The 27,870-nt window shown below is 37.3% G+C and overlaps 1 protein-coding gene across 4 annotated transcripts in view; it reads right to left on the bottom strand.

The window, feature by feature from the left end:
• The window catches only part of LOC102685206 (low-density lipoprotein receptor-related protein 1B), a 461,586-nt gene that overhangs the window by 169,988 nt on the left and 263,728 nt on the right, over positions 1-27,870 (bottom strand). For all 4 annotated transcript variants that reach the window (XM_015358626.2, XM_015358625.2, XM_015358624.2 and 1 more), the window contains 10 exons: positions 24,917-25,162; positions 23,008-23,205; positions 21,441-21,645; positions 17,233-17,397; positions 15,024-15,268; positions 8,421-8,552; positions 6,384-6,611; positions 4,179-4,353; positions 2,191-2,285; positions 338-487 (listed from right to left, as the gene is read on the bottom strand). In XM_015358626.2, coding sequence (XP_015214112.2) covers positions 338-487; positions 2,191-2,285; positions 4,179-4,353; positions 6,384-6,611; positions 8,421-8,552; positions 15,024-15,268; positions 17,233-17,397; positions 21,441-21,645; positions 23,008-23,205; positions 24,917-25,162 — 1,839 coding nt within the window. The remainder of the gene's footprint in view (positions 1-337; positions 488-2,190; positions 2,286-4,178; positions 4,354-6,383; positions 6,612-8,420; positions 8,553-15,023; positions 15,269-17,232; positions 17,398-21,440; positions 21,646-23,007; positions 23,206-24,916; positions 25,163-27,870) is intronic.

Raw genomic sequence — 27,870 nt, forward strand, 5'->3', positions numbered from 1 at the left:
CTCCAGGTGCACATGTATTATGAGCCTGTCCTTAATGAAACCACTGAAATCTCTGTACACACATACATCTCCCAGTAAAGTGTTTAGTAGACAGTTCAATAAATACATTTATCAACGTACAGTATACTGTACAGATCACTTTACAGAGAATGTGCATTTAAAATATAACATGGCTTGCACAATAAGGAAAAAACAAAAAATACACTTAATGATTACACCTGCTGTAATGGTGAAAGAGTTGTATTCAAGGCACTTACTTTGAGAACAATTAATCTTCTCACATTGTTCTCAGTCAATAGTAGGTTCTAGATATACGGTACAGTAACACAATACTCACCCATAACAGCCAAAGCTGTAGCTTTTATCAATTCTTTCTTCATGGACTCTATAACTTCTAGATTACTGCCATCTAGGTTACATCTGTTAATGGTTCCATTTCCTGAACTGATCCAGTAAAGCTTGTTTGTAGCGTAGTCTATTGACAGACCTGCAATAAAAGAGATGTTACTGTACCTTCTGAGTTTACTTTTTTTACTACCGTAGATTATATGTCCTATAAGCAAAACATCCTGATATTTTAGTATTACATTGAACTGTATTCACAAGAAGGGAACACAGAAAACTGGATTCTTTTAAACAACACATTGAAAGTATAAACATATTTTAAGACAATAAAAAAAGCTTCTTTCACTATATACTTTCCATTCCACTTTTCACTTATGGGGAATAGATTAATTATACTGTAATTATCAGTATGTAAAAAAAACTAGAAACAACAGTTTAAAGAAAAAAATATCATAAAGTACAAAATCACTAATTTATGTTGATTTAGCTCTCAAAAAGCACAGAAAATAGCAATGATTGGTAATTGTATGTAGAAAATCTTTAATGCACTCCTAAGGGTGATTTATGTTCCTTTAAATGAGATTTCCTCAAGTGACAATGACAGTTCTTCTTTAAGGCAAAAGCAGTTCACCAATGTGGTTCATCATCTGTGTGCAGTTGATCTCTTGCAGCAAGAGAATTTACACTGATCTGTGCTGTGCTGTATGTGCAAAGGGCAAATGATCTGCATGTCTAATTAATTGCAATAATTCCCAAGATAACATGACAATTATAATTGGAGTTATTTCAAAGTTGGTTTCCTTTCCTTATCGTATGTATAAAATGTCAACAAAGATTTATGGTGCCAATATCAGGCTGGTGGAAAACAGGATCAGTATGTTTAAGAAACTAGAAATATGACCTTGGGCTATTATGACACTAACCGAAAGAAAGTCTTAATAAATCTTCACATGCTATGTGACAAGGTTGTAAAATAAATGAGGTTCTTTAACAGGCTCAGGGGACTCAGTCACCAGTGCACTACTACATTGACCATATGGAACCAAAGGCCATTGGCTATATTGTGATGTTTCACCAATGAACTGTATTTAATACTGTCAGGCGGATTACTTATTAACCAGACTTCCCAGTCTGAGTGAGGGTAGTGGGTGCTTTTGATTTGATGCCAAAAATGAACAGAGCATCAGATCTTCTCTAACATAGTTCATCTGGTACTGATAAATTGTGACTGAAAATGGAAAATCACTGTTTACTGGCTGTCAGCTTTCATCATCATGGTGTGTTTTAACAAAATGAAACCCTTCTGTACAATTCCACATTAAATTTACATGAAACAGCAGATTCAAAGAGACTGGAAAAAAAGCTTGCATATATCAGTCTATGGTCTAAAAATGGCAACACTTTTTAAAAATCAAAAGTAAAATTTGCAAGGTCATTCACATTTATATGATCTGTATAATTAAGGTCAAAGCTTTTAAAATATATATTTACAGTACAATAAAGTAAGCTATTATTATTATTCATTACCTTTTTTTAATTTGAATTTCTAAATACCACTTTGTCATTACTACAAAAGATATCAAACAGCCCAGTTTCCCACTAAAACCTTCAGACCAGCATGGCAGAGTGATGACTACATGCCCACATCCTCTGAAATGTGCACACACAGGAGAGCTAAACATGTGATGAAGGACTGACATGACTCTCACTGCATGATTATGGGACTCAGTAAGGCACAAGAGGGCTGCTGCTTCATGTTAAACCAAAGAACCCCTGACTGACTTCAGAAACAAATATCATTTTGAAAGACGAATGGCACAAGAGAAGAAAATGTTCTAGATTTACCAACAGGTTCTCTCTGGTTCTGGTGCAAGATCTTACTGTTACTGCCATCCATATTTGCCATGTTAATTGTGTTTCCATCAGTCCAGTAGAGCTTCCTGAAAAAAACAAAATGAATAACATCCCTCGCAATACTTGATAGAACAAAGGACCCTGATCACAGAATCTCTAGGTATAGACTCTGACTCTAATTTGTTTGAAGTGCCTTAAATAGGCATCGTATTTATTCATCAGATTGTATGCCTAAGCTACTGTACCAAACCAATAAACATTAAGTAACACAGAATCCAGATTTCGTGTGACAAAAAGCTGCCTGAAGCAAAAATAATAAATCTGCTACCACTAGAAACCTGTACTATGTTGCATTGAATAAGTGATGTTGTGTCTACAGTATGTTGTGACCGCAGTGAATGGCTAGAACATGTATAAATGAATAACCCTGGGCATGAGAATTATGTTTAGCAGCATGACTGTAAATGTGTGCTCCAACACAGACTGACATGCAGTTACTATGCTACTGTTTAGTTACTGACTTAGATAGCTTGGGCTCAGCTAACCAAGACCTCTCTTGTGTTTGCACTCTCCTTGGCTTGGATGTATGCTGCAAATTATCACACTTGAATGTGTCCAATTACAACCTTCATACAAGTAATACCTTCCTTCTCATTATTAGAATGTTTATGATCAATATATCACATTTCTATTTATTCTGCACAGTTATTAGTGTTGAGGCCTTGCCGGGCTGGGGCCCTGGGTTCAATTCTGGACCTGGGGTGCTGTCTCTGTGAAGTTCTAAGTTCACGTGGCTTTCCTCTGGGTGAGAGAGTCTTTATTATCCCTGGGGGGAATAATGTTAAGGTAATTTGTTAAGGGAAACTGCAGCCTGACGTCCTTTTTTATACGCCTCGAGGTTGTGATTTTAAGGTACTCTGGTTTCCTCCCACATTTTAAAAACATACTGTTACTGTTAGGGTAATTGGCTTCTGGGGAAATTGGCCCTGGTGTGAGAGTATGCATGTCTATGTTAAAATCACTGATTTTAATTAAAAAAAAATTTTGACACCTGGCCAAAAGCCTACACTCACTTGGCCCTTAAACACTTTCTGATCTCATGCCCCAGAATCTCTCACAGCAGCAAAACTTCAAAAGAGTATCACTGACAAAATACAACCTCAAATGGAAAACAGAAAATTAAGTTGTCACTTAATTGGATATATCTGTCGTATTATGTATAAACCTGGTTTCTGCTAGATACTTTGCAGTGCAGATTATCAAAACTAGCTTACAGCTAAATTGTGGATAAACCAAGAAAATCACTGAAGATTAAAGTAATTGTGGTGTAGCCAAAAAGTGGAGAAAAAAAACAAATATTCATACAGTACAGCAGATGCGTATGTTCTACTTATTTCTATATTATACAAATTATGCATTCTGTTTATTTATTATACATTGGTGTTGCTTCAAAATCTCCTGTAGTCACATCCATCCATTTGTTAGGATTTTTCTCACTTAATTCCAAGAATGTTGTATTTGTATAAGACCATATCAATAAAATAATTTTACAATTTGAAAGGTGGTCATTTACTCCTTTTAGGTTATTTTCAGTGATTAATTAATCTGATGAACTCATCCAGCATTTTTTAAATTCAGAGTTAATTCAGAGTTATTTTTTTTTAAATCCCAATTCCAATTGACAAGATACAGTATATTGTTCCAGAAATATTGTTTCAGGACTAAATTCATACAAAAGAAGGCTTTCAAAGTATACAGTGTTTATTGCACAATGATGTCTGCTAATTGTAGATCATTTTTATATTTAAATATAATATTACGAAACCTAGAAAAACAACAGGAATCCCACAAAATCATTCACAGTGCTTACTGTATGTGAGCACTGAGTAGTTAAAGGTCCTGATTTCACTGGTGTCTTACTTTTCTTACATAATATTTTAACACTTAAGGACATGGAGATCACAAAAGCCTTAATGTACCCCTTTGAAGGATGCAGCACGAGACACTTGGGTTTATCAATCCCATGGATGACAGACGTCTTGAGGGATCCATCCAAGCGAGCAACACTGATCTGTGTCTCGTCATTCTCGGAACTTATCCAGTACATGTTTCTTGACAGCCAGTCTATAGCAAGCCCACGGACGTTTAACATGTCTGAAGAGGAAGAAGTGCTTTTAGCAATACAACTATAAAACAACCATAACATTTATTATTCTATGATTTATAATTAATTCTTAAATAACTGGCTATTTACAGTATAGACAAAGACCTCTTCCCTCTCCATTCCTTTACCATTTAGTGTAGCACTCCGAGATGAATTGATTGTATTAACCGGTTTAGAGTTATTAACTGTCCAGGAAATGAAAGCACTGTAGTTACAGATCCACGCCGGATACTGCACCAGAACGCGCTGAGCACATCACACTCCAACACACTGCATTGTGCTATTTTTTAAATATTCTCTTGTGGAGCAGCACTGCTTTGTAAAATCGCCAGGCAGATCAGTGAATGCTTAATGTGGCATGTGGAGGCATTTGGGCTGTTGCCTGAAAATAGCTGCTTTTAAATCCCGGTCAACACTGAGCCTGCGACAATTTTTCCAATAATGGAATTTAAGTTGTATAGTGTTTAGATTTCTATTCATTTTATACTGTATATATAGTTTCTTATTATAGCTTGTTGTGAATGTGATGTGCTTCTTTCACGTTTACCTTTGCATTATATGATCTTTATTTTTTCTCAGGAAACAATCTTACTTTAGGTTTTGATTATAAAAATGTATTTCACACACACTGCTCTATCTGTATTCAATTGTTTAATATTTTTTTCATACCACATTTATATTTGTATATGCTATCAAGTTTCAACCTATCTGATGTTAACCTCTTTATTGTTTACAATCAAAACTGAATGATTACTAAGCTCAATTCAGAGTGCACACCTTGGTCACAAATGAGACAAGAAAGATGTTTTTGTCCTCTTTACTTCATTAACTAAGATCATGACAAGTACATTGCAACTTTTACAAATGTTAAACTTCTGAAACAATTGAAATAATAACACCTGAAATGCAGTACCTTAAATTGAGAGTAACTGGGACATTCTGATAAAGTATATTGTTTAGGAAGCATCATTGCAATCAGACTATCCCAAAATCCAAATCTTCCTGTTAAAAAACTATGGAACACTCTGCTTTACTGTGCTTCACAAGTTATGACCTAAGGCTGCAGCTCTGATTACCAGCTGCCTGCCCAAAGTCTCACATTTAAGCCAAAAGAGTTTCTGTCAGCTGAAAACATGTGTGATGTGTTGCTTTAGGTTCAGGGCTTCAGCTGGCTTGGGAGAGAGCTACTTTAATCTGATTTACTTCGCCACATTACAGAAATGAGACAGGCCAACAGATGTCTGGGAAAACTAAGACCAGTGCATTGCAAAAAGCAAACACAGTAATATGTAACGTGATAAAAAGACATGTACTATATTAGTTCCCTTAAAACATTTACACACTGGGATGAGTTTGGAAATTCTGGAAATTAGACTGAAACTGAAAAGAAATAAGTTTTAATCCAAAAATAGAAAGAAACATGAATCTAACTTTATGAATTGCATAACCATTTTTATGTTAAAAACATTTTGTCTTGTTCTGATATCCATGTCCAAGTTTAAGTTACAGTGTACTGATGAGACCAAATAAATTACCTAGAATACCTAGAGCAAATCAAAACTTTACAAATTTGCAAATGAATACTTATTGAAGCCAAAAGGCTTCCATCTTACAGACAACTGTCTTCACTTACTTCATTTGGAGTACATGATCAATATTTGGCGCAAATTGCCATTTTGGACACCTGAAATATCTGCAACACTTGTGTACTGTATGTGAGTGCTTGTGTGTGTAATCTGGATCCAGGAGAACACAAGAATGACACATGATCCCCGATAGGTTTTCATAGTATTCCACAAAAGAAAAAGACTGAATTATGCAATGTGACATGGAAAGAAAGTAAAACTTTCTTGCATTGCAAAAGTTAAACTTTTAGTTTTCTCAAGGGAATCTTACATTGAGCAACTGATATCGATTTTCATTGCTTAAAAATCTTTATTACAGTCTAGGATCAAAAATGTGATCTACAAAAAGGTTTTTAAAGTTACTGCTGTTATTTTCAAAAAGCATTTCTTCTTACCTCCGGACATGATTGTCTCTAACCCAGTTCCATTGACAAAAGCTCGCTTGATTGTTTGGGTTTTCACATCAGCCCAATAAATCCTCTCCTCAAAAGCATCATAATCCACAACAGTCACATCATCAATATCAGGAACAGTGAAGGCTGTTATAATGTTCAGATATGGATTATCTATATCAACTCCACGGATTTCTGAACGTCTAGCATACAAGAGGAATTTCTTCAGGGCTATTAAAGAGAAAAATAAACAGAAATATTAAATTCTCCCTGAAATACTGTATACAGAGGTCAGGTCTATATGGGTTGCTAAAGATGATGTAGCATCATATCCTTATAATATAAAGTACTTCAGTTCATATAGATATCAATTAACAATCAGTCCATAGATTTGAAAAAGACAACTTACCCAAATATTTAATAACAAAGTTTTCTTTCACCAACATTTTGTTTGAAACGAACTCAATGTGTGCCATTTTACTGTTGTTCCAGAGAGGAACACAAGTGAAGAGAAATGTTTCGGTGGAGAGCCACATCAGCATGTGAAGGGCAAAGGAACAATTCAAGGTTGTTTTAAAAAAAATGCTTGAAAGCTTACAGACTCCACACACTCAGCAGTGAAGCTATATATATATTAGACATATGGAGATGAAATAAGCTTTCTCTTGATGAAAAAAGCACAATGAATGAAAACTTTTGCCCATTTTCTTGCTTCCCAAGTACGAAAGATGTTTTCATCTACATCATCACATCTTGCCATAATTGCCGAAGATCCATTCATCCATCATGAGAAAGCTGCTTATCCTAGTGAGCGTCACCACAGGCTGGAGCCTACAGAATCTTAAAATCTCTCTAAAAACTGCATCACAGCACAGTCATGGCAAGTGTCTTCAATTCACCATGCATAGCGAGAAACCATGTACGGTAACAGTGCTTCCTTGTTCATTTTGCATGCTGCAGTTTTTCCAGCAACAAGGTCCTTCTCAGAGAAACACATTTCACAAAGCCATCAATTCTAGGACAGCATTGTTTGGACTCCCTATACACAAAACCATGTTTTGTATATTTACAGTAACGTACAGTATATCAGTGGAATGCAAACTGAGATACAGTTGAAACTTTCAAAGTAGTACAACTACTGGAAACATAATATTTAACTCATATATAGTAATTTTCTTTTTCTAAAATTAACCTTATTAAGACTTTCCCACATACAACCACTATTTAGCTACAGGAAAAATCTAGATAAAACAACAGTAACATGTATATATATATATGGTGTATTGCATATCTACATATAAATCATAAAGGATTCAGCATGTGAAATTAATCATAATTTATAATGATTGTCCAGTATTTACTTGTTAAATGTATTTTTCGTACAGTGAGTATTCTACTGATATACTGTAAAAATTTTAGAGCCTTTTAAAAACATAAGCTGTGTTCAATATAAATACTAAAACAATTAATATTCATTTAATTCTTGAAGTCCTAGTTCATCTTTCAAAGCAGGGTAATCCAGCCTTTTTTACATTCTAGCTCAGGAAATTAGAAAATATCACCAGGGAGACTTTCGGAGTTCCAGGATTGGTAGATTTAATTTTATGAATCTGCAGCCTCTTCACTGTCTTTCTACTTTCATTTTGTTCTCTATCCTTAGTCATTCAATTCCTGCTTCCTCAATATACAGTCTGCCACTGTGTGGCAAGCTGCCCTTCACTGATAAAATGTATATATTCAACCATGCGCCTGTGATCTTTAACCAAGACCTTCAACAATGGGAAAGAAAATTACTTTTGTTGTACCTTTGAGCTGGAGAATATTAAGAACTGTATAATATCCCTAGGACTCCATGAATTCTGAATGAATGATTTTTTTTCATTGTAGGACAAATATCTAAGTTTTTTTTCTTCCCCCACAGACTGCAGCCTCCCTCCCAGGCACTGACATCTCTTTCTTGCAAAGGTAAAGGGTCCTTTTTGAGGCAGCGTGGATTAGGATGAGCTCAATTTCACGTTCTGTGAGTTCCTGGTCTCTTACCAAAGCAGGATCTGTTGTCAGGAGCCAGCTTCATGAGATGTGGGCAAGCGCAGGCCGCAGTGCAGTTGTAATTGATCAGGCACAAGTGTGTGCACGGTCCCCGTCCGCCGTTGCCTTCACAGGGATTGGAGGCTGGACGAAAGCAAACAACAGCTGCCATCACTGTTTTGCATGCCGAGCCGGAAGTTAAACCTACCTGTCTGCCTTGCATTTTCACTCCTTATAAGCAATAAGGGGGCAGAGTGGTGGCTCTGTGGCTAAGGATCTGCGCCTGTGGCGGGAAGGTTGCCGGTTCATATCCCGCGGCTGGCAGAGGAATCCTACTCCGTTGGGCTCCTGAGCAAGGCCCTTAACTCCAACTGCTCCAGGGACACCGTATAAATGGCTGACCCTGCACTCTGACCCCAAGCTTCTATCACTTTCTGTGTCTGCATGTCTCATGGAGAAGAAACTGGGGTATGATGAAGGAAAAGACAAATGCCTAATACAAGAATTGGCCAATAAAGTGATCTTATAAATTGATTTCATGAATTGTACATTTAAAATAAAACCTAGCACACAAAGAAAAGAGAAAATTCTACACAGCTTCAGCAGACCTTCAGAACATTCAAACACAACTCCATAGGGATTTTGATTCACATTTCATCAAAAGTATTGTCTTAAGCCATTTTCAAACAATATTCTAAATTACAGCAAGTGAAGCAAGCTTATATTAACAGTTTAATTTTCAGACTAAAATTTGACTCATCCTGTCTAGATTCTTTGCCCCAGTTCTAACTTACAACTTTCTTTCTACATAATTGTTTTAACTTCAGAAATATAGATTGGTACTATAGATACAAAAAAGTTTTGCTCTGATGACTAATTTAGCTTTTATTCAGGAAATGAATAAAGAACCACACAACCTTTACAATCTGTTGAACAGCCACTTCAAAGGCTTGCTAAAATGCTGACTTCTTGATTTCTGAGGAGCTGTTCTAACCACCTCTCCACTCTTAGTAAGGTTTGGATCTAAAATCATGTAGTTGACATTTTTCACGTTTATATTTGAGTAGATGTCAGAGATTTGCAGAGGTAGAAAGCCAATTTTACACTGTAGAGCCAGAGACCACAGCTGACCCAGCAGTGTAAAATGGTAGAAATTGTCTCTAATAAAATTCATTTACTCCAGTGTGACCTCACCCAGGAGCAGCTCTGATAATACTAAGCTTATAGCTCGTAAAATAAGCCCTAAGAAAGAGTGGAAATCAGGATGGCTGTATATAGATCTGTTGTAGTTTACTGGGGGATGATACATCTACCTCCACCATGGAGGGGAAAGTTGCATTAGTCATACAAGTCTCAAGTGGAATACTATGAAATGAAAGGTCATATGTTTAAGCTGAGCTGAGTGGAACATCCCACTCCAAACAGCACATTTCAACTTCTCCTCAGTCTTACACTGGTCCTCGCAATGACATCTAAAATACCAGTCATAACCATAAAATTCATAACGATCAAACACAGGCTTTCCACAGTCAGTGACTTTTATTTACAGTATTTCCATCCAAGTTCTGCTTTTGACAACAAAAGATGCTGAAGTCTTCAAGAGGCTGGACTCATAAGGTGACCTGATGGGACTTCTCAAAACCAGCTGTGGTGTCTTATAGTTCCATCCACAAACACATTCATTCATAAAAGGGAAAGTTTTCATTTCTCACCGATCATGGAGATAAAAGCCAAGCTTAGGACCAGCTGAGAGTAGCTCTTGTTCAATCTTAATTGCTATCTTCCAGGGATGAAAAAGGCATAGCTTGTAAACACCCAGTTAAAATCTGAATCCTGCTCTCAGAATACAAGATTACTTGAAAAACTGGTGTTGCATATTAAGAACGGTTCTTGCAGTTCAGTGTTAAGGCTTGTTTTCAAAATAGAATCAGACAAAAAATTCAAAATGTAAATCAAATAAATAAAAGTGAATATGTGACATGGATTTAATTAATATGCTTTTTTACCACTGGGACATTAAAAGTGGAGTAGAAGTGCTTATTGGCATCCACAGACACGCAGACTAATTTGTTTTTACTTATCTGTGCAGCACAATCTCAGATTGCTGGAACTTAAAAAAAAGACATCTGTCATCTTACAGCTGCTGGCATCACAAAGCCAACAGTTCATTTCTACTGCAGAAAAATAAACTGATATAGAGCATTTTGAGTAAACACAAGGAAGTAAGAGCATTTTCAATAAAGCCAACAGCACAACAAAAGAAATTACACCTCTGTACAGTATGCACTGTACAGTATGTGTGTTTGTAATGAAGTCAGAAAAAGTGATAGACAAATGTTTCTTCTTTAGTTAACTGCTCCTTTGCTAACTGCTAGAGCTGACCATCAAGTGATTCAGCTTATTGTAAAATATAAGGTTGAGGGTTTGGTATCAAAATTTTAGATTTATATTTAATGTAAATGGCCAGCCACCAGCTGATCAGTTTTAACTGATGGCCACAGATACATTTCATGCATACCACTGACTCTCTAAATTCAAATTCAAATTCAATGAGTGAAGTAATTTCTCACTTCTGTACCCGACTTGCTATGAATATGAACTTTTGAACTAAAGTTTGTTCAAGGACAATATACCTGAAAATCAAAAGAACACTTCCTTTGTAACTTGTGGTCATTATCAAATAATAATTAGAAAGCATAATATGGCAATTTTTTAATGATTTCCAATTTCAGAGCCCCGAATGCTATATTTTTACCATGGATATCACATCTCTTTACACCATCATTCCCCATAATGACGGCCTTACAGTCCTCAAGCACATGCTGGACAAACACACAGTGCTTGATCCACCCACCCACACCCTGGTATGCCTTGCAGAATTGGTCCTCACACTGAATGCATTATCATTCAATAACCTTTTTTACCAACAGGTTAGTGGAGTTGCCATGGGCACCAGAATGGGACCCAGCCATGCCATTAATTTTGTCGGCTGGGTAGAAGAACACTTCTTTGCTACCTACACTGGCTATGTCCCTGACCTCTAGAAGCGTTACATGACTGTGTCATGTGCTGCCAAAGGCTCTAACGACCAGCTTGAGCACTTTCTGCATCATTTCACCAACTTCCACCCATCCCTCAAATAAACAGTTAACACTTCCACTACTCTTCCATTTCTAGACATCAACTTCTCCATTAACCACCCCTGACTCTCTACTTCGGTCTATTGCAAACTCACAGATTCACACAGCTATCTCCTGTATAGCTCATCTCACCTCATACACACTAAAAACCCGATTATGCAGCGACGACATCTATTTCCAGAACCAAGCCCTCAAAATGTACTCTTTTTTCATCAATAGAGGATACCCCAGCAGTGTTATTGACAGTGCCCTTGCCCGAGCCAAAAACACCCCTCGGACCATCAACTCAATCAGGAACTCCCACCATAACAACCGCATTCCTTTGGTGCTTCCATACCACCCCAACACACTTCCTATCCCCAGGACTATTAACGACAACTTTTCCATCCTACAGGATGATCCCTCCATTGGGGCCCTCTTTTCTGACTGCCCCATCATCTCATATCGCCGACCACCTAATCTGTGTGACCTTCTTGCTCACAGGTCCCTTGACCATCCACACCAGGCACTTTCCCTTGCAACAGAACTCGCTGTATCACCTTCAAATACACATCTAACACCACATTCATTCAAGGCCCCTCAGGACAATTCCGGATCACCCAAATGGCAAATGGCTTATTTACTTCATCTCTTGCAGTAAATGCCCAGCCATCTACATTGGAGAAACAGGAAGGAGACTCGGAGGCCGCTTCAGAGAACATGTCAGGGCAGTGAAGATTAAAAATTTCTCCCAGCCCATTGTTTCTCATTTCACCTCCGACGGCCATGACCACTCTAATCTCTCCGTCTGTGTTCTCAAAGACGGTTTTCCGAACTCATACAGTACATCAGAAAGACTACCGAAACCAAACTTATCCTGCAGCTAGGATCACACCTTCCCCCTTCTCTTAACGACAGACTACTTTTCTTCTAAATTCTCTCCATTCATTGAAAGTTTCATTTCACACCCCTCTTCACCTATCCTGACTTCATACCTCCTGATTGGCCTCTCTTTCTGTCCTCTGCTCCCGCCCCTCGCTCCTCCTCTCTCCCAGCTTTTGTTCTCCTGCTACATTACCTTTGCTTACTGCCCTGTCTTTCTCACACCTGAAAAAGGCTCCACGACTGGAACATTGTGTTTTCTTTCTTCTCTTTTCAGCATGGAATAAACATATTACTTGTTCCTTTGCAGCCTACGCATGCTGACGCAGCTACCCACCTGAACTTATATGGCAATTAATGTTTTGTATTAATAGTAAATACATTGTATGTACAGGAGTTAAATAAGAGAGAGAGAGATGACCTCTCTTTCTTTGACTCTTCAAACAAAGTCACAGGAGAAACCTTTGCATCTATTGTAAAACTCAGTTTCTGGATTCAAGAAATTTTCTACTACCCAGCTGCTGTCCCATATACATTATAGATTAAATGTTTGTGCAGCAAGTGACCAAAGCAAAACTTGCTTATGTTTTGTCTATATAATCTGGAAACATTTTTGGTGTGATCCTAGCAGCACTGTGGATTACATACCCACAATTAGATACCCACATTTAAAATTTATTTTCATTCTGGGATGCCACACATTGAAAAAAATTGAATACTCACCAAAGCCTTCAGCACAAAAACACTCAGTGAAAGAACAGACTCACATCCAGTGGTTTTTAAGGGGAAGTGGCAGATCCACAGTACAAATGAAGAGCAAATATCAAACAGCTTTGAAAAGACCAAGATTCAAGCCTTTTTCAAAAACACAGCATGTGTACAGAATGTAGCCTGGAAACCTGCAAAGCACTTTCTTTCATCTCTTTTCTGATAGTACCTTTGTTCTTCAAACAAGCATCATGTTATTCAAATAATTGAACCACAATGTCATTCTCTATTTTTTAACTGAGGTCAAATGATTTTTTATTGTAACAGACAACTCCAAATGGATTAAACAGTTCAGTTAATTTACTTTTATTACTTTTGAATAGTAATGGCCATTAAAAGCCTTTAACACAATTTAATAATTTGTATTAAACCTTTTGAAAAATAATAAATGTATAATTAAACTTTGCAAGTTGCCAAAATAAAGTAATCAAGGTCTACTTGTAGAATTATGCAAATTGAGATTTTAGGTTTAACAGCTGGTAGTTCCAAGCTCTCAGGAATACCAAGCTGGAACAAAATCAAAGAATGATCTAACTATTTTTTTGCAATTTGACATAATTTATTCACTCATCGTTCCAAGAAGGATAAATTAAACCTATTAGGGCAATAAAGAGTCCTTATGAGAAGTAAGCTGTATTTCTGACCTAAATCTTTTTCAAGGATAATGACACTAAAAATCTTCCCTTTAACAAAATGACCAAATGAACACTGCATTTGTAACTTTGTCATTATAAAATAAGAATCAGGAAGTATTTTATAGTAATTAATGTTTTGCCATACAAAACAAATGCATTGGTTGTGTACAGAGTTTAAATAGGAAAGAGAGGTGACTTCAAGCTTCTCTAATCCTTCAAACAAGGTCACAGGATAAATATTTACATCTGTCTTGGAATTCAGATCCTGGGTTCTTGCGCTGTGGCATTCTTTCAGCTGTCTGAATTGTGTTTTAGTCTTATACACATTATACAAGAAATCCTTTTCTTCTTACAGAAGAAGCTTAAGATCTGATAAAGTGGTGAAATGTGCATAGCTCAAGACATGACGTGTCCTGTTCCTGGGCTTGAAGTTTGATAACAATATCTGTTTAGAACAACACTTCAATCTGAGATTTGGATTCTTACCAGAGAGTAACGTATATCTAACACATGGTTTATATATTTTAGATAGTCACAGTCCTCAACTGGTTTGAGAACAACATGAAAAGGTAAGACTTTCATTACTGTGTAAAGTTTCCTAAGTATCACTTAGAACCAAAGCACAACATTCACCAGAAAAGCATAACTGCACAACACTAAACAAACTAGATTTTCTCCTTTATTCTCTCAAATCCATCTGTTAAGTGTATATTTTGTATTCTCTGTGTTGCATTCTGTTTATTGTTCAATTGTATCTGCACAGAACTATCGAAATTCATACAGTTATGTTTCGGCATTTTACAATATTTTTTCCCATCGCCCTTCATTTATAAGAATTATTTTTGATAAAGGAGTCAACTGGAGAGATGTCAATATTTTTTTTTCAGAAAAAAAACTTCCCATTGATTTATTTTCTAACAGCGTGATTGTACTGTATGAATGCAAGCTGATCAAAACTTCAGGACTGAGAAAACAATAACAGGAGAAGAGGAAACAATTTGCTTGATTCAATATACTGTATGTTTCATATTCATTCAGATTTAACAGACTCTTCAATTCCAATACACTTAACTGTAATATATACCTAAAAAAACAGGTCAAAGGCTGCTTTTTAATTAAATCAATCCTCAGTTACAATTGTGAGCCTTTTTCTTCCTCCTCTAGGTATTCCTTAGCTGCAGGAAAGGTGGCCACATACTGTACTTGCTTACCATGAGGTTGTCTGCTGGGATGGAAGATCTCCAGGTCGAAAGGCTGAGCACTAGTCTTCTGAATCACTGTCACATTGTGGCCAGTCCACTTGTTGGCCTTTGCCAGAGTGTTGGTCCTCCAGTCAGTCCAGTACACATTGCCTCCAAAGAGGGACACAGCAAAGGGGTGTGATAGGTACTCGTGCCCTCTCAGGATCTCTAGAATGTCACTGCCATCGTACTGGGCGGAATAAATGGCATCGGACCTGTTGGAAGAAAAACCCCAATATCAAAAGGGAATCCTACAAACAAGGCATTGCTGACACTTCACACTAGCAATGATAAATGATTTTGTGAAATTTCACAGAACTCATTTACTTCCTTGTCAGTTGAGCTACTGACAAGAAACTGTTGTAGGAAAATGTATTAGAATTATATGATTGCATTTTCAAAACAGCAAGTAAACTCTTAAAAAAACATGCATTCACAAGGATTAATTTCCGTTTATATTAAAATATTGGATGCATGGTTTTGAACACAGCAGGTACAGAAATCATATACAGTATCAGACTCATTCTTTTCACTGAGTGTGCTATTCTTCATGAAAGGCTTATTTAGGTTAATTGTCCCTTTGTTTATCTATGTGCATTATATTTTGAGCTATAAACTCCTGTGTTGAAGGAAATAAATTGAGCCTCTTTATCAAAACAACTCACAGATGCAGAAATATATTTGTACGGTAGTTACAGTAGATCTTCCAAGTCATAATGAATGCATATGTCATATAAACTTGCCAGATTATTTAGCTCCACTGAAATCTAAATTAAAGTTAATACTTATGTACTGTAGGCAGGTAATGTTTCCATCACTTAATCTACCTAGCTTCTCATTGTCACATTCCTTGTGAATACAGTACATCTCATTAACTAGCTCACACATCTAGGAGATTCAAGACTGGTAGGCTCAAATATGTCAATGATCATAGTGTCTGCAGACTGTGTAAAAACAGCACCACCTGTTGTAGCACCTTCCAGTTTATATGTGGATGTCTGCATTAAGTACAGTTTGTTCCTTTTATTTTTAATGATGCATAACATACTGTACGTACACAAAAGCTTTAAAAGAAACCTATATTTTATAACTGCGAGAAATTAAATCGGAACAGGTTATTGGAAAAATGACAAAATATTTTTGCAGCAAGTGCATTAATATTTTATTGAACGGAGATGATATAGACATATTCATTAGGCTCACAACTATCTCTTATCAAGAGGGCTGATCACTGTGAACTTATAGACTGGTAGTCATGTACAGTATGTCCGACATTGCAAACAATACAAGCTTGCTACTGTGTTGCTTGCTTTGCACTGGTTTGCAGATGTGGTCTTGCGGGATTCTGTCCCATTCCTCAAGTAAAGCCTGGAAAGCCATGCGATTGTCCACTGGTCTCTGAGCCCAGCTCATCCCACAAGTGTTCAATGGAGCTTATTCTAGCACCTACAGTAGGACATCTGTGGCATATCTGTCACATTCTCAGCTCACAAGCCATTGTTACTGAAGCAGCATGAGGATGTAGAATGTACAGGGTACCTCTGGAATGCTATCAGGTCAACATTTCATGATGAGCTCACAGGAAAGACAGCAAGTGTACCAATGTAAAGCTTTACAATCCAGTGGCCATCAATCACTGCAAGTAGAGTTCTGTAGAGAACAGACACTCCTTCTCTGACCAAGACACATGGACCTTTCCCTCGATTGGTCTGTTGTATACATCAATTAAAGTATCACCACACTCACTGACATCCATCAGTGTGATCTACTCAAAACCTTCATTCATCACTAAGGAAGACTTGGCTTCACTGGTGTTCTTCCAAGGTAGTTTTCCAATATACTGTTGGCACAAAGGTACAGTTTCTTTACAAGAGGGACATACTGTATTGGTACCTTTCTGTGTTTTTCTTTCTTGATTTTAGTGGATTTAACATTCAACACATTAAATTGCCTCATCACCCAAGCCCAGTCGACTCTCTCACTATGAGGATATTTAGTGCTTATGCAACAAAGTCATGTGGATTGTAAAACACTTACTCACTATTAAAAATAAAACACATTATGTTTCTAAAAACTTCCAGAGTGCTAAGATTCTTAGTGTAATATTTTAGATTATAGTTAAGTTTCTGTCCATTCTAACATTGTTTCTGTCTTTAGCACTAAAAGGGTAATTGCTCACCGAGCATCTGTCCACACTATTCTCTTTTCAAGGTGGTCTAAGGTAAGTCCATTTGGCCATGCTCCCATTTCCATATCTTTAAAAACAATCCGCCGTCCAACGCCGCTCATTGAGGCTGCTTCGATTCGTGGGAATGTGGCATCCCAGTCCGTCCAGAAAAGAATTCTAAACAAAAAAGAGCTGGTTAAAGCCACCTTTGATGAATACCTATTTTAACAAATACCACTTCTTTATAGTGTATCACAACTATTATGTATACATTTTCTTTTGTCTCTTCTCAGCGGGTAGCAGCATTAATATTAACAATAATATTCTTGCATTTCTCACTCTTGCATTTCTCAGGTCTGGAGCATCTGGATCTCATTTCATAATATTATAGTGCAGCACAATGAATGTACTGTACAATAGTTTAGTCAGTTTTTCTACATATTTGTAATGGTTTTCGAAATATAATACTTTTGATGTTTTTATACTGTACACTGGACTATTGTTGAATTGTTTATGGCTTTGCACTCCAACAGTTATTTGTAACTCAGCATTTTATCTAAAATTCAGCTGATGAGAAACAGATCTTATAAGTACTGTAACTAAGGCTGCCCTCCCATTGTTTCTGATCTACAGCTCATTGTTGCAGTTGCTTTTAGACAACCTAGTTTTCTGTGTGATATGGGGATTCCTTGTGTTTCCCTTGGAAGACAACCAACTCCCACTTGGGGAGACCTTCGAGTTGGCTGTTAGCAAAGAAGGGTAGGCTGTCAGCGCTAGCACGTTATTTTTACAAGTAGCTCATCAGGTACACTGTTTTTTTTTCACGAATAAAAAAACAAAAAAAATCCAAAATAGTAAGTTTATTGTGAAAATAAGAGAAAAGTAATTTTATGTTATGTTATGTTCTCTCTATATAAGACTTAATAGGAGCAAAGCCTATAAAGACCTAGAGAACCAATATACATGCCTAGCACAAAGTGCTTATCATTTGGCACAAGACGTTTTCAGAACAAAAATCATTCAAGATGCTTAAACCTCATTGGTGTTTATACTGTAGGTGTACTGTATATAGAAAAGATTGCCAAGACATTCAACTGGGCAATCTGTGTTTCCTCTAGCAGAAGCCTACAATCTGGAATCCCCATCATACAGTTAATCAGTCCACACTGACAGTCATACAAGTCCAAACAAGAACATGAGGTCTTGTGCTTTTAACAGCAGTCTTTTCTAGATCTTATGAGCCCTTTATTCCCTTTTTTCTTTATAACAATGTTGTAGTTAGTCCACAGGTATTCCTTGGTTCACTGCAAAAATGTGCCAAGTGCAGCAGTCAATTTTTTTTAGATCAATAATACTTAGACAGCAATTGATAATCCTAAACCACAATTTCCTAGACTCCAGTTAGCACTAAGATTGGACTATCTAATAGTAAGAACATAAAAGTGGTGAACAGGAGATCATTTCAAACATTTATTTGATTGTATTTTGGGTCTATGATAGGTGTGTAGCTAATCTGGCTGTGGTGAGGGACGTGGCTCAATAATCTCATTGTTCTCAAATTTCTTATTGCAATTGTTTTTTTTTCTCCATTATAAAAAATAAATAAGTTCAATGTATAATTTAGTGATAAACTTTATTTTATGTAAAGCCTTCAAAAGTAACTACTAAAAACACTTTAAAGCAAGAAAACCAAGGTAGTGGAACACAATTAAAAACAAAGGTTTAGACTGCAGTGAATTTAACAGGAAACCCTATAGGAAGCCACAGCAAGAACACCATAACAAGAGTAATGTGATCCCTTGCACACGGCCTGGTCAGGATTCTGGCTGCGACATACAGAATTTCTTTCAGTGTGGATTTAGATACCCCAGCGAGTAGGGTGTTACAGTAATCATTTCTAGAAAAGTTGAATGTGTCAACCAGCTTTTCAGCTACAGTTGGAGACAGCATAGGATGTAGCTTGGCAATACTTCTGAGATAGAAGAATGATGGTTTTACTACATTTTGCATGTGTGGGTCAAACATCAAGCCTCGATCAAATATCAACACTGAGTTCTTTGATATAGATTGAAATTCAAGTACAGTGGCATCCATAGTTACTGTATGTTACTGCATTGGCTTTATATAGTTGATGGGAGGTGCCGAGAAGCATGACTTTGGTCCTTTCACACTTTATATGAAAGAAATTTTGAATAGACTGTTTGTATTGGCAGTAGTTTTTGAATGACTGCATACAATGATATTTTCTGTTTGATAAATTAAATACATGTGATGCTGCTCCACCCCTTAGAGGGGTTCCATTATGGTCGCTGGCAACACAGAACCTCCAAGACAGAGTGAATTCTGCTTCATCACAACCCTTGGTCTTCTGCCCAGGCACAATTCAACACTATTATCATATTTCAAGGGGTGCCTTCTGTAGGCCTGTCATGCTCAGAGGTCTGATCCTTATTACATTCTCCCCTTTTAAATCACTTTTACTTGTCCACATCAAACCACAGTGACTGATAGATAGCCTGTGAAATCCAGGTCATGGCTATGTAATGTGCGTAGCTTTTCTCTGTCTCTGCTGGGATTTGATCAGGGCTGGCCTCTTACATGCTCGGAGCACACACAGCGCCACCCTCTAAAAAACATTAATTTAGGTACACCACAAGAACCTGTCCTGTAAAGTGGCAGAGTTCGACCCTGCCTGTATTTTAGGAGGATGATATCAGTTCTTAACATGCTCAGTGCACTGTGTCCTGTTATAGATAGCTGTTGTCATCTCTCCTGTGTCCTGTGAGCAACTTTAAGTGCATTCAAATGGATAATTTTCCTAGCAACTAAGGTTTCATTGACATCCACCAATAATATCTGTTTGGATCCAGGTCAGGTGACAGCTGTGAATGGACTTGTTATTGTGCTGTGTTTTCATTGTTGTCATGTCATGCATCAGGTATGTCCACTGAGGATGCTGTATCTGTGTATCATTTCAGGCATTGGCACGTCTTGGTAGTTTGCTGCAATTTAGTCTCCTTTCCATCATGTAAAAGTTTCCATTCCCTGAAGGCGCAAAGCAGGTACTGTACACATCATTACTGAACCATCCACGTGGTTGACAGTAAGTGCGATTAATCTTTTAGTGTTGGCCTTTCCTCTCCATCTCTGCATGACACTGGATCTGAGCTTTTCAAACAATTCTCATTTTTTACTCATCAGACCATAGGATGTTGTCAAAACTTGTGTACTGTATGTGACCTACATGCATCGTTTTGTGTGCTGTCTTGAGGAAAGGCTTGGTTAATATGGTTAATGTCTGCCTGTTGAGGTATTTTTGTACTGTGGTCCAATGACCTTAGGCCCCCATACTCTGATAAATCAGCCTGCAGGCTCTTGGCCATTAATCTGTGGGCTTTGAGTCTCCCAGGCAATTTGTCTCCCTATTTTTACCAAGGCTTTACTAGGCCTCTCAGAGCTTGTCAGGGTTCTGATTGTACCTGTTCACTGGTGCTTCTCCATAATTTATTTTGTTGCACTTCTAGGAATATCACAGATATTGTATCTCCTGCATTTCTAGTGTTTTTTCTTCTTTTAGTAAAATTACCCAATTTAATTATTTTTTCATCACACTTACCCATATTCCTTACCGTTAAATCATTTCTGTGACTGTTTTCAGAATAATTTGTGCCTAAATAGCCTAAAATTGTAACCATTTAAGTATTATTTTTCAGTGGTTAGCATTGCATTATACAACCTTAGCTTGCAGAGGTAAAATGTATAACTGATTATTAGACAGATAATAATCCTCTCACTGCATTTCAGTGTTAAACCTTCACTGTAAAGAACTGTAAAGAGCAGCACCACAATACTGTATTGTACAATATTATACATGTGAACGTGTATTTTATGGTAAGCTATCACTACTTCGTAATTTGAGCACTGCACATATTATAGTTACTTAGTAGAGTGGCTAACCAATTTTGTTTTTCCTCAGGACCTCAGCTTTTTCCCCCATTACATATTCTTTAATAACATCCTGATACAGCAGCCTCCAACAAGAACTGAAATGGGGGAACAGAAAGGGCTGTAGTTAATGTTTTCATTTCATATTAGTGTTGATTCACCTCATTCGGAGAACTGAGATAGCAGAAGAATTTCATGCAGTTCTAAAAGGCACACTTAACTAATAATAAACCCAATTCAGCAATGCAAGCACAGTGAACACTGCATGAACACACCCATGGCCAGGGTCCAAGGCTATTGCTCTCGGGTGCTCCATTCCCCCGGCAATTAATGTTGTCCGCATGCTTCCATCCAGCTTCGCCACTTCAATCTGATCCAGATTACTGTCGATCCAGTAAAAGTTTCCAGCAATCCAGTCCACAGCCAAGCCCTCTGGGGTCGCCAAGCCATGCTTCACCACCACTTCGATTCCGGTCACACCTGCAACATCGCAGGAGAGCTCTTCAATAACAAGAGCCCTCTACAGCCCAGCACTTAGACAACCTTTCAATTTTTGAAATCTCGATTCTCATTTTACAAGCAAGCTAAAATTAATCCCAAAATCTTGTTTGCAGATTTTCTGAAAGATATTTTCCAGAAAATGTCAAGCTCCTGTGGAAAATAAATTGAAAAAAGGACCCTCTACTTCCCCAAGCATTCTATTAAACATTAAAGATTTCTCTGACTTTATATAATCAGGCTTTCTGCAATCGACCCTGGGCACTGAAGGCTTTCAGCAAGATCTAAAATATTAACAGAATGAAAAAAAAGCTATAGAAGAATCTATTCTTGTACTCAAAATAAGAGCAAACTACAGGAGGGTGTGCTGTTGACTGTGGAAGCAATTACAAACATTTATAAAAAACAGAGTAATCAGCTCCACTGATTTTTTTTTCTCCACTGAAATTGTTTTTAAACTCTCGGGTCTCAAACATACAGTATATTTAACTATTATTGTTAATCTCCCATTTAATAACATTCTGTCTCTCTGTGTTTAATATATACAGAGAATCTTTGCAATCCAACAAATTCAACTTCAGCACCCATTTGAGGATTTTGTAATGTTCCAATGTAAGCATGTATAAGCATACACAGATAAGCATTTATTTCGTCCTATCAAATTAAATATCATAATTTGATATAACCTTTTAAGACCTTTAAAGGTCTGATGCAAATTGTATTATTCACTCTATAGCTTACACATCTTGCTATAAATAACTTTAATATAATTTTCATAGAATCAAATCTTACATCCTCCTAAAAAAAGAGATCTTTTTCCTGTAAAAATATTAAGACATTTTTGCAATTTAAAAGAGGGGTCATGTGTGCAGATAACCTTTTTTCTCTAATTCATAATATGTTGCCAAGTTACTATGTTGCCAAGTCTGTTGTTAAAAGATATGGCCCCAAATACAAGCAGATGTGCTCCCTTGTGTGAATACAATACATGAAGAATGATGAAACGTACAAGAAGTTTAGAATGCTATTATTTCCAGCACATGTTCTGGGACTGATAATGAGTTCTGACTCTGGACTCCTGGACCAGTGAGGAGCTCCCACCAATACCACCCTTCCTGCCTACTGGAATAGCGGTGACTTCACCACCCGTCCTGATGTTTTCATTTGAATTCTTAAATATGAATTCATATTTGAATATATACAATGTATTTTCTTTTCCTTATATAAAAATACTCACTGTACAGAACACACATCCCACGCCAGTGAAAACAAAGTTCCTGTAGAAAAACATTAAGACTTGGTTTCCAATTCAAAAGGGTGACCAAGATCTATTACAACCCATACCTCCAGTATCAGAGAGCTTCCCTCTATAAATTTTATCTTCGACAACATCAGTCCAGTAAAGTAAGCTCTGATTAAAGTGGAAGTCAAGAGCTATGGTATTCCTTAAACCTGGAACTAGCAGGCTGTAGTCTCTCTTGTGAAGATCTATCCGTCTGATCTCATGGCGGATGGAAAAAATAATAAAAGCTTCAAAAGGATCTGAAAGAGAGAACAAATAACAGTTACTAAGCTGCAAAATTTAAAAGTACTGTCATATTGTGCACGACTTGTGTTACACTGATTCATTTCCTTGTTAGGTTTATAACTTTGTAAAATGTGAAAATGACAAACTAAAGCTGCTATGGTTTTGGCTTGCTGTTTGCCTGAGCCTCCTGTCCAATGGAATCTGTCATGAATGATGTTCTTGTCATCCCTAACTGACATGTGAATCAAACTTCGCACTTAATCCGGGCCTCAGTTACCAAGAGAATTAAGACTGCACAGCATCACCTTCTAAATCTGCCAGCTGTAACTGTGTAGCCCGGGGAAAAACCCTTAAAATAATTGTTCTCAAATCCAGTAATTTATATTCCAGATACATATCCATTGTGTAACTTGTATCTCTGTGAAATATTTCTTGTCTCTTAAATAGTAGAGATAAGGAGGTAACTATGAACCTTTGTCCTAGTGGGATGTCTTTAGTCAAGCCATCCAGACAGGCTTCTAATACCATTTGAGAGCACTTCATCTATTGCAAGGGAGTTAAATATTAATAATAATTATGACTCCCAACATTTATTCACTTTTCTCCCGGGTCAATCACAAAGTGCTTTACATACAGGGGAGGACCCATTTCATCCACCACTGAAGTGTGTCATCAACCTGGGCAGACGTTCTGTCCCAGCAGCCCCACTGCAGATCAGGTGAAGAAGTGAGAAAATGAATTCGTCACTTGAATTAGAGGAGGACTTTAGGGAGGTCAGTTGCACTGTATGTTTATTAGAATTGATTGGAATTTACCTACAACGCTGAGGCGACTCACGAATAGTGCCGTGGGATCTTTAATGACCAAGGATTCAGGATTTTGCTCTAACATCCCATTCAAAGGATAGCATTTCCTACAGTGGTGCCAATACTGGGGCTCGGGATTGGTGCTCCAGCAGGAAGAGCACCATCTCGCTACCCCAGCACCACTTGGATGTCCTTGGAAGTCTCCCCTCAGTATTGACGAGGCCCAGACTTGCTATGGCTCTGACATTTGATGAGATTAGGCTACAGGTGGTTAAACTGCCACTCATTTAAAAAGATACAGCTGAACATAGTACCGGCTTTTCATCTGTAAAGAATGTGATTCATATCTCCTGTTTAGTCAACTGAATACTTGCATTAAGGAATAAGGAAGAACAGTAGATTTAAAGAAATGTAGAAAAAAGTATTTGAATAAAATAAATTCTCTGAAACCAAAGTAACTATAAACACTGATATGGGTAAGGATGGATTCAGATAGAATATGTAACTGATTGAACTATTGAAACATTGAATAAAACTGAAGATTTTACAGTACATATAAATTAATTCTATAATATATACTGTATGTATAACCTTCAAAATCATCTTCTTGTCCACAAAAATAGCAGCAAGGCTTGTATGATCACAGAGCTATACTGAATGGCTTTGCCTGTAACATCAACCCCAAATTACAAACACTGGATACAGTATTTACATGGACGCTGCTATGATTTGCTTTCTCTTCAGTAGAAAGCTTACAGACCCAGTGGATGCAGCAGAAATCAGATTAAGTCACTAGCTATGCTGCCATGATCATTGTTGCTCCTACGGCTTCAGTTCAGCACGTTTATTTCATCTGTGTAAGAAAAAAAGCCTCGGAGTCCACTCTGACAAGGAAGAGTAATCGGACAAAACACTTTACCAGTGCTGTAGCAGCTCTCCCCATCAGGACTGAGGCTCCAGCCATCATAGCAGGAACACTTGACAGTGGTTTTGTACTGCTCGCACACTTGGCTGCACTTGAGGTGCTTGGTACAGTAATCCACCACATCACAGGTTTTGTTGTCTGGGTTGAGATGGAGTCCCGCAGGGCAAGAACAAACGATCCCCTTCCCTGGAGCCATGGCACACTGATGACTGCAGCCACCATTGTCAAGAGAGCATTCATCTGGGGGGGAGAAAAGGACAATCAGGTACGCCATAGACCTTAAATTACTCTACTGAAGAAAAAAAAAAACTTCACTGCAGAAAATTGATAAGTTGTGTTGTTTGACAACATAAAAAAGCACACAAAAAGCTGTGTGTCATCCACTTGCAGCAACGTGTCAGGAAGGCTCTCCCTTAAATTTGTTTTAGAGGAGGCTAAAGGGGCTGTGAAGGTGGCAACGCTGTGTATGTCTTACATTTTTAGCCATTGCTAAGATTGGTATCTAAAAAAGACCTCTTAGAGGCCGATTGTCTAGCTAAACCATCAGTCCTTTAAGAATAGTAGGAGACATACAAGACAATACATAGAGCATAACATCTGCTAATACATTTTTGTCTCTTCCACATTATCAACATCAAAGAAGAACTCAGCCCTTGCTTCTTAGACACTCTTACATCTTATACAGGTGAAAGAAAATTAAAAGCAGACTTTGGGGAAAATATATATGCAATTTGTGTTTGTCAGAATACATAAGACTGCTAAACCTATTTTGTCCTTGTTCCTGCCAGTTCATCAGGGTGGCCAGTCATGCATAATAATGGTTTATACTCCCTGCCTAGTATACACAGCAGATAAAAAGTATACACTGTGTGCATATATTTATTTTTAAAGTAATTGCAAAGTATGAATATTTCAACAGAGAATGATATCTAGTTTCCATTGCACAAAAACATCTAACATTAATTGCTTTTTGGTTACAAACTCTATACACGACTGTTACAGATTCATCCTCTACTAAAACATTTACGTTACCTACTGTAGGTATTCTAATTTGTATTATTTTTAGTCAGTATAATAGTATGAAATTCAACATTTGAGTGCAAACAGCTTTTAAACTGTAGCTTCCCAGGGTCACTTTTAAATTGTGTGCTTTCAACATACAGTATTACATTTGTGCTTGGATGGAGTGAAAAAGGGTTATACTGTATAACCTATTTCTGGAATCTTAAATATTGACCTTCAGAATTTAAAAAGATGGCAGGATTTTAATAAATTAGAGTGCAATAAGATCTTTGTAATTAATGCTAAATGTACACGTGTGTAGATTTGGGTACTTTAATTCACCAGATTTGAAAGAGGAAGGTGCACCTCTGCAGTTGACCCAGCATGGTTTTGGGTGTTCCAATATTGTTACCGCAATCACATCACTTTCCTAACAGCCTAAGCGAACAAAGGAAAAACAGCATGGAACCTCAAGTCAGAAAGATCAGAAGTAGAGATACAGGGCCTCTTTAATAGGAGTTCCACATCAGCTATTGTATCTAAAAAAGGAACATTCTCTAGAGTCCCAAATTAGAGTAACACATTTTAAAAGAGAGGTCGGCCAACCTCTCTCAGGGTACTGATTTTTGTCCAAGGTATTCTGAAATCATTGCAGTCACCATTCCACACGAAGAGTAAATTAATGAAATATACAAATTAGAAAAGAAAGGAATCTTGGTATTGTCTTCCTAAATTGCATACATACAGTATAGTACAGCATCATGGGAGAGTCTGGGCTTCATCCCTGGGCTCTTCAAATGATACATTAATGTCTATGTTGGTACCATACTTGCTTTAGCAATCTAATTAAAAGAAGTTCTGCAACACTTTTGATGTTTCTTCCACCACTCAGATTTACCAAGATATGCCACTTAGCTACTCAAATCTGAAAACATCCACATACTGTACTGTATTACAAAGTCATTGGTCTACACAGTCATCTTCCTTATAATATCTTTAATACCAATATTTAGGAAATCTCTCCCTTTCTCACAATTGCTCAGACTTTGTCATGCATGCAATGGTGAGTTGTGTCTTCAGAAAGTCTTCAAAATGTAGTCCTCCACCTAAAAAATAACACTAATAGCATCACACCCACAAGGAACACCCACCCAGATCTAAATTCCAACTACCCCCACATTCCACCCTAAACAACATCTCTGCACCTAAGGTTGTCTCGCAAAATGTCTCCATTCGTCACACCACAGATCAATCTTCAACTAATAACTTGTTTTCCCAGAAAATCCTAATCATGTCATATTGCTAATTACATTGTAGTCAACAAAATCTTCTTGTCTTCAGTTCTATTAACTGTTCACAGCTTCTGTATTAATTATAAACACACTTCCAATGGTGCACACATACAGTACACAGTGTATATGGCCAGAGGGCCCCATGCTTGTGCAGTAATCTCATCTATTACATTTCTTGTAGAAGCACAATGACAAACAAGAAAAAAATTACGGCAACCTTTTTCAGGTCGAAGCAGTGACGATCTAAGATCTCTTCTGGCCAACAGTCAAACATTTTACCTCCCTCAATTATCAAAATAATCCTTTTGTATGTACCCTTTCATGTGAATTCAAAGGCCTCTGTGCAAGACAAATATTAGAGTCCAAAATAATCATTAGACTGAGTTGGCACAATCCCCCATTCTATGGGATTGGGTAACTCTGATTAAAAGCTAAAACCTTTTTATTCAGTGATTGTTTTTTTGCTCTTGCTTTCTCACTGTTCCTGTCCCTTAAACTCCAACCATTCCCTCTCTGTGCTTTCTCTACCCACCTTTCTCCCTTCCTTCTCTTACATTTTTAACAGATCTAAGAAAGGCTCTACCATTGTGTATTTTAATAATTTTTTTATCGGTTAGAGTGGCAATACTATTCACACAAATCTGCATGTTAATC

This window comes from Lepisosteus oculatus, chromosome 12 (genome assembly GCF_040954835.1).
Source record: "Lepisosteus oculatus isolate fLepOcu1 chromosome 12, fLepOcu1.hap2, whole genome shotgun sequence".
NCBI lineage: Eukaryota > Metazoa > Chordata > Actinopteri > Semionotiformes > Lepisosteidae > Lepisosteus > Lepisosteus oculatus.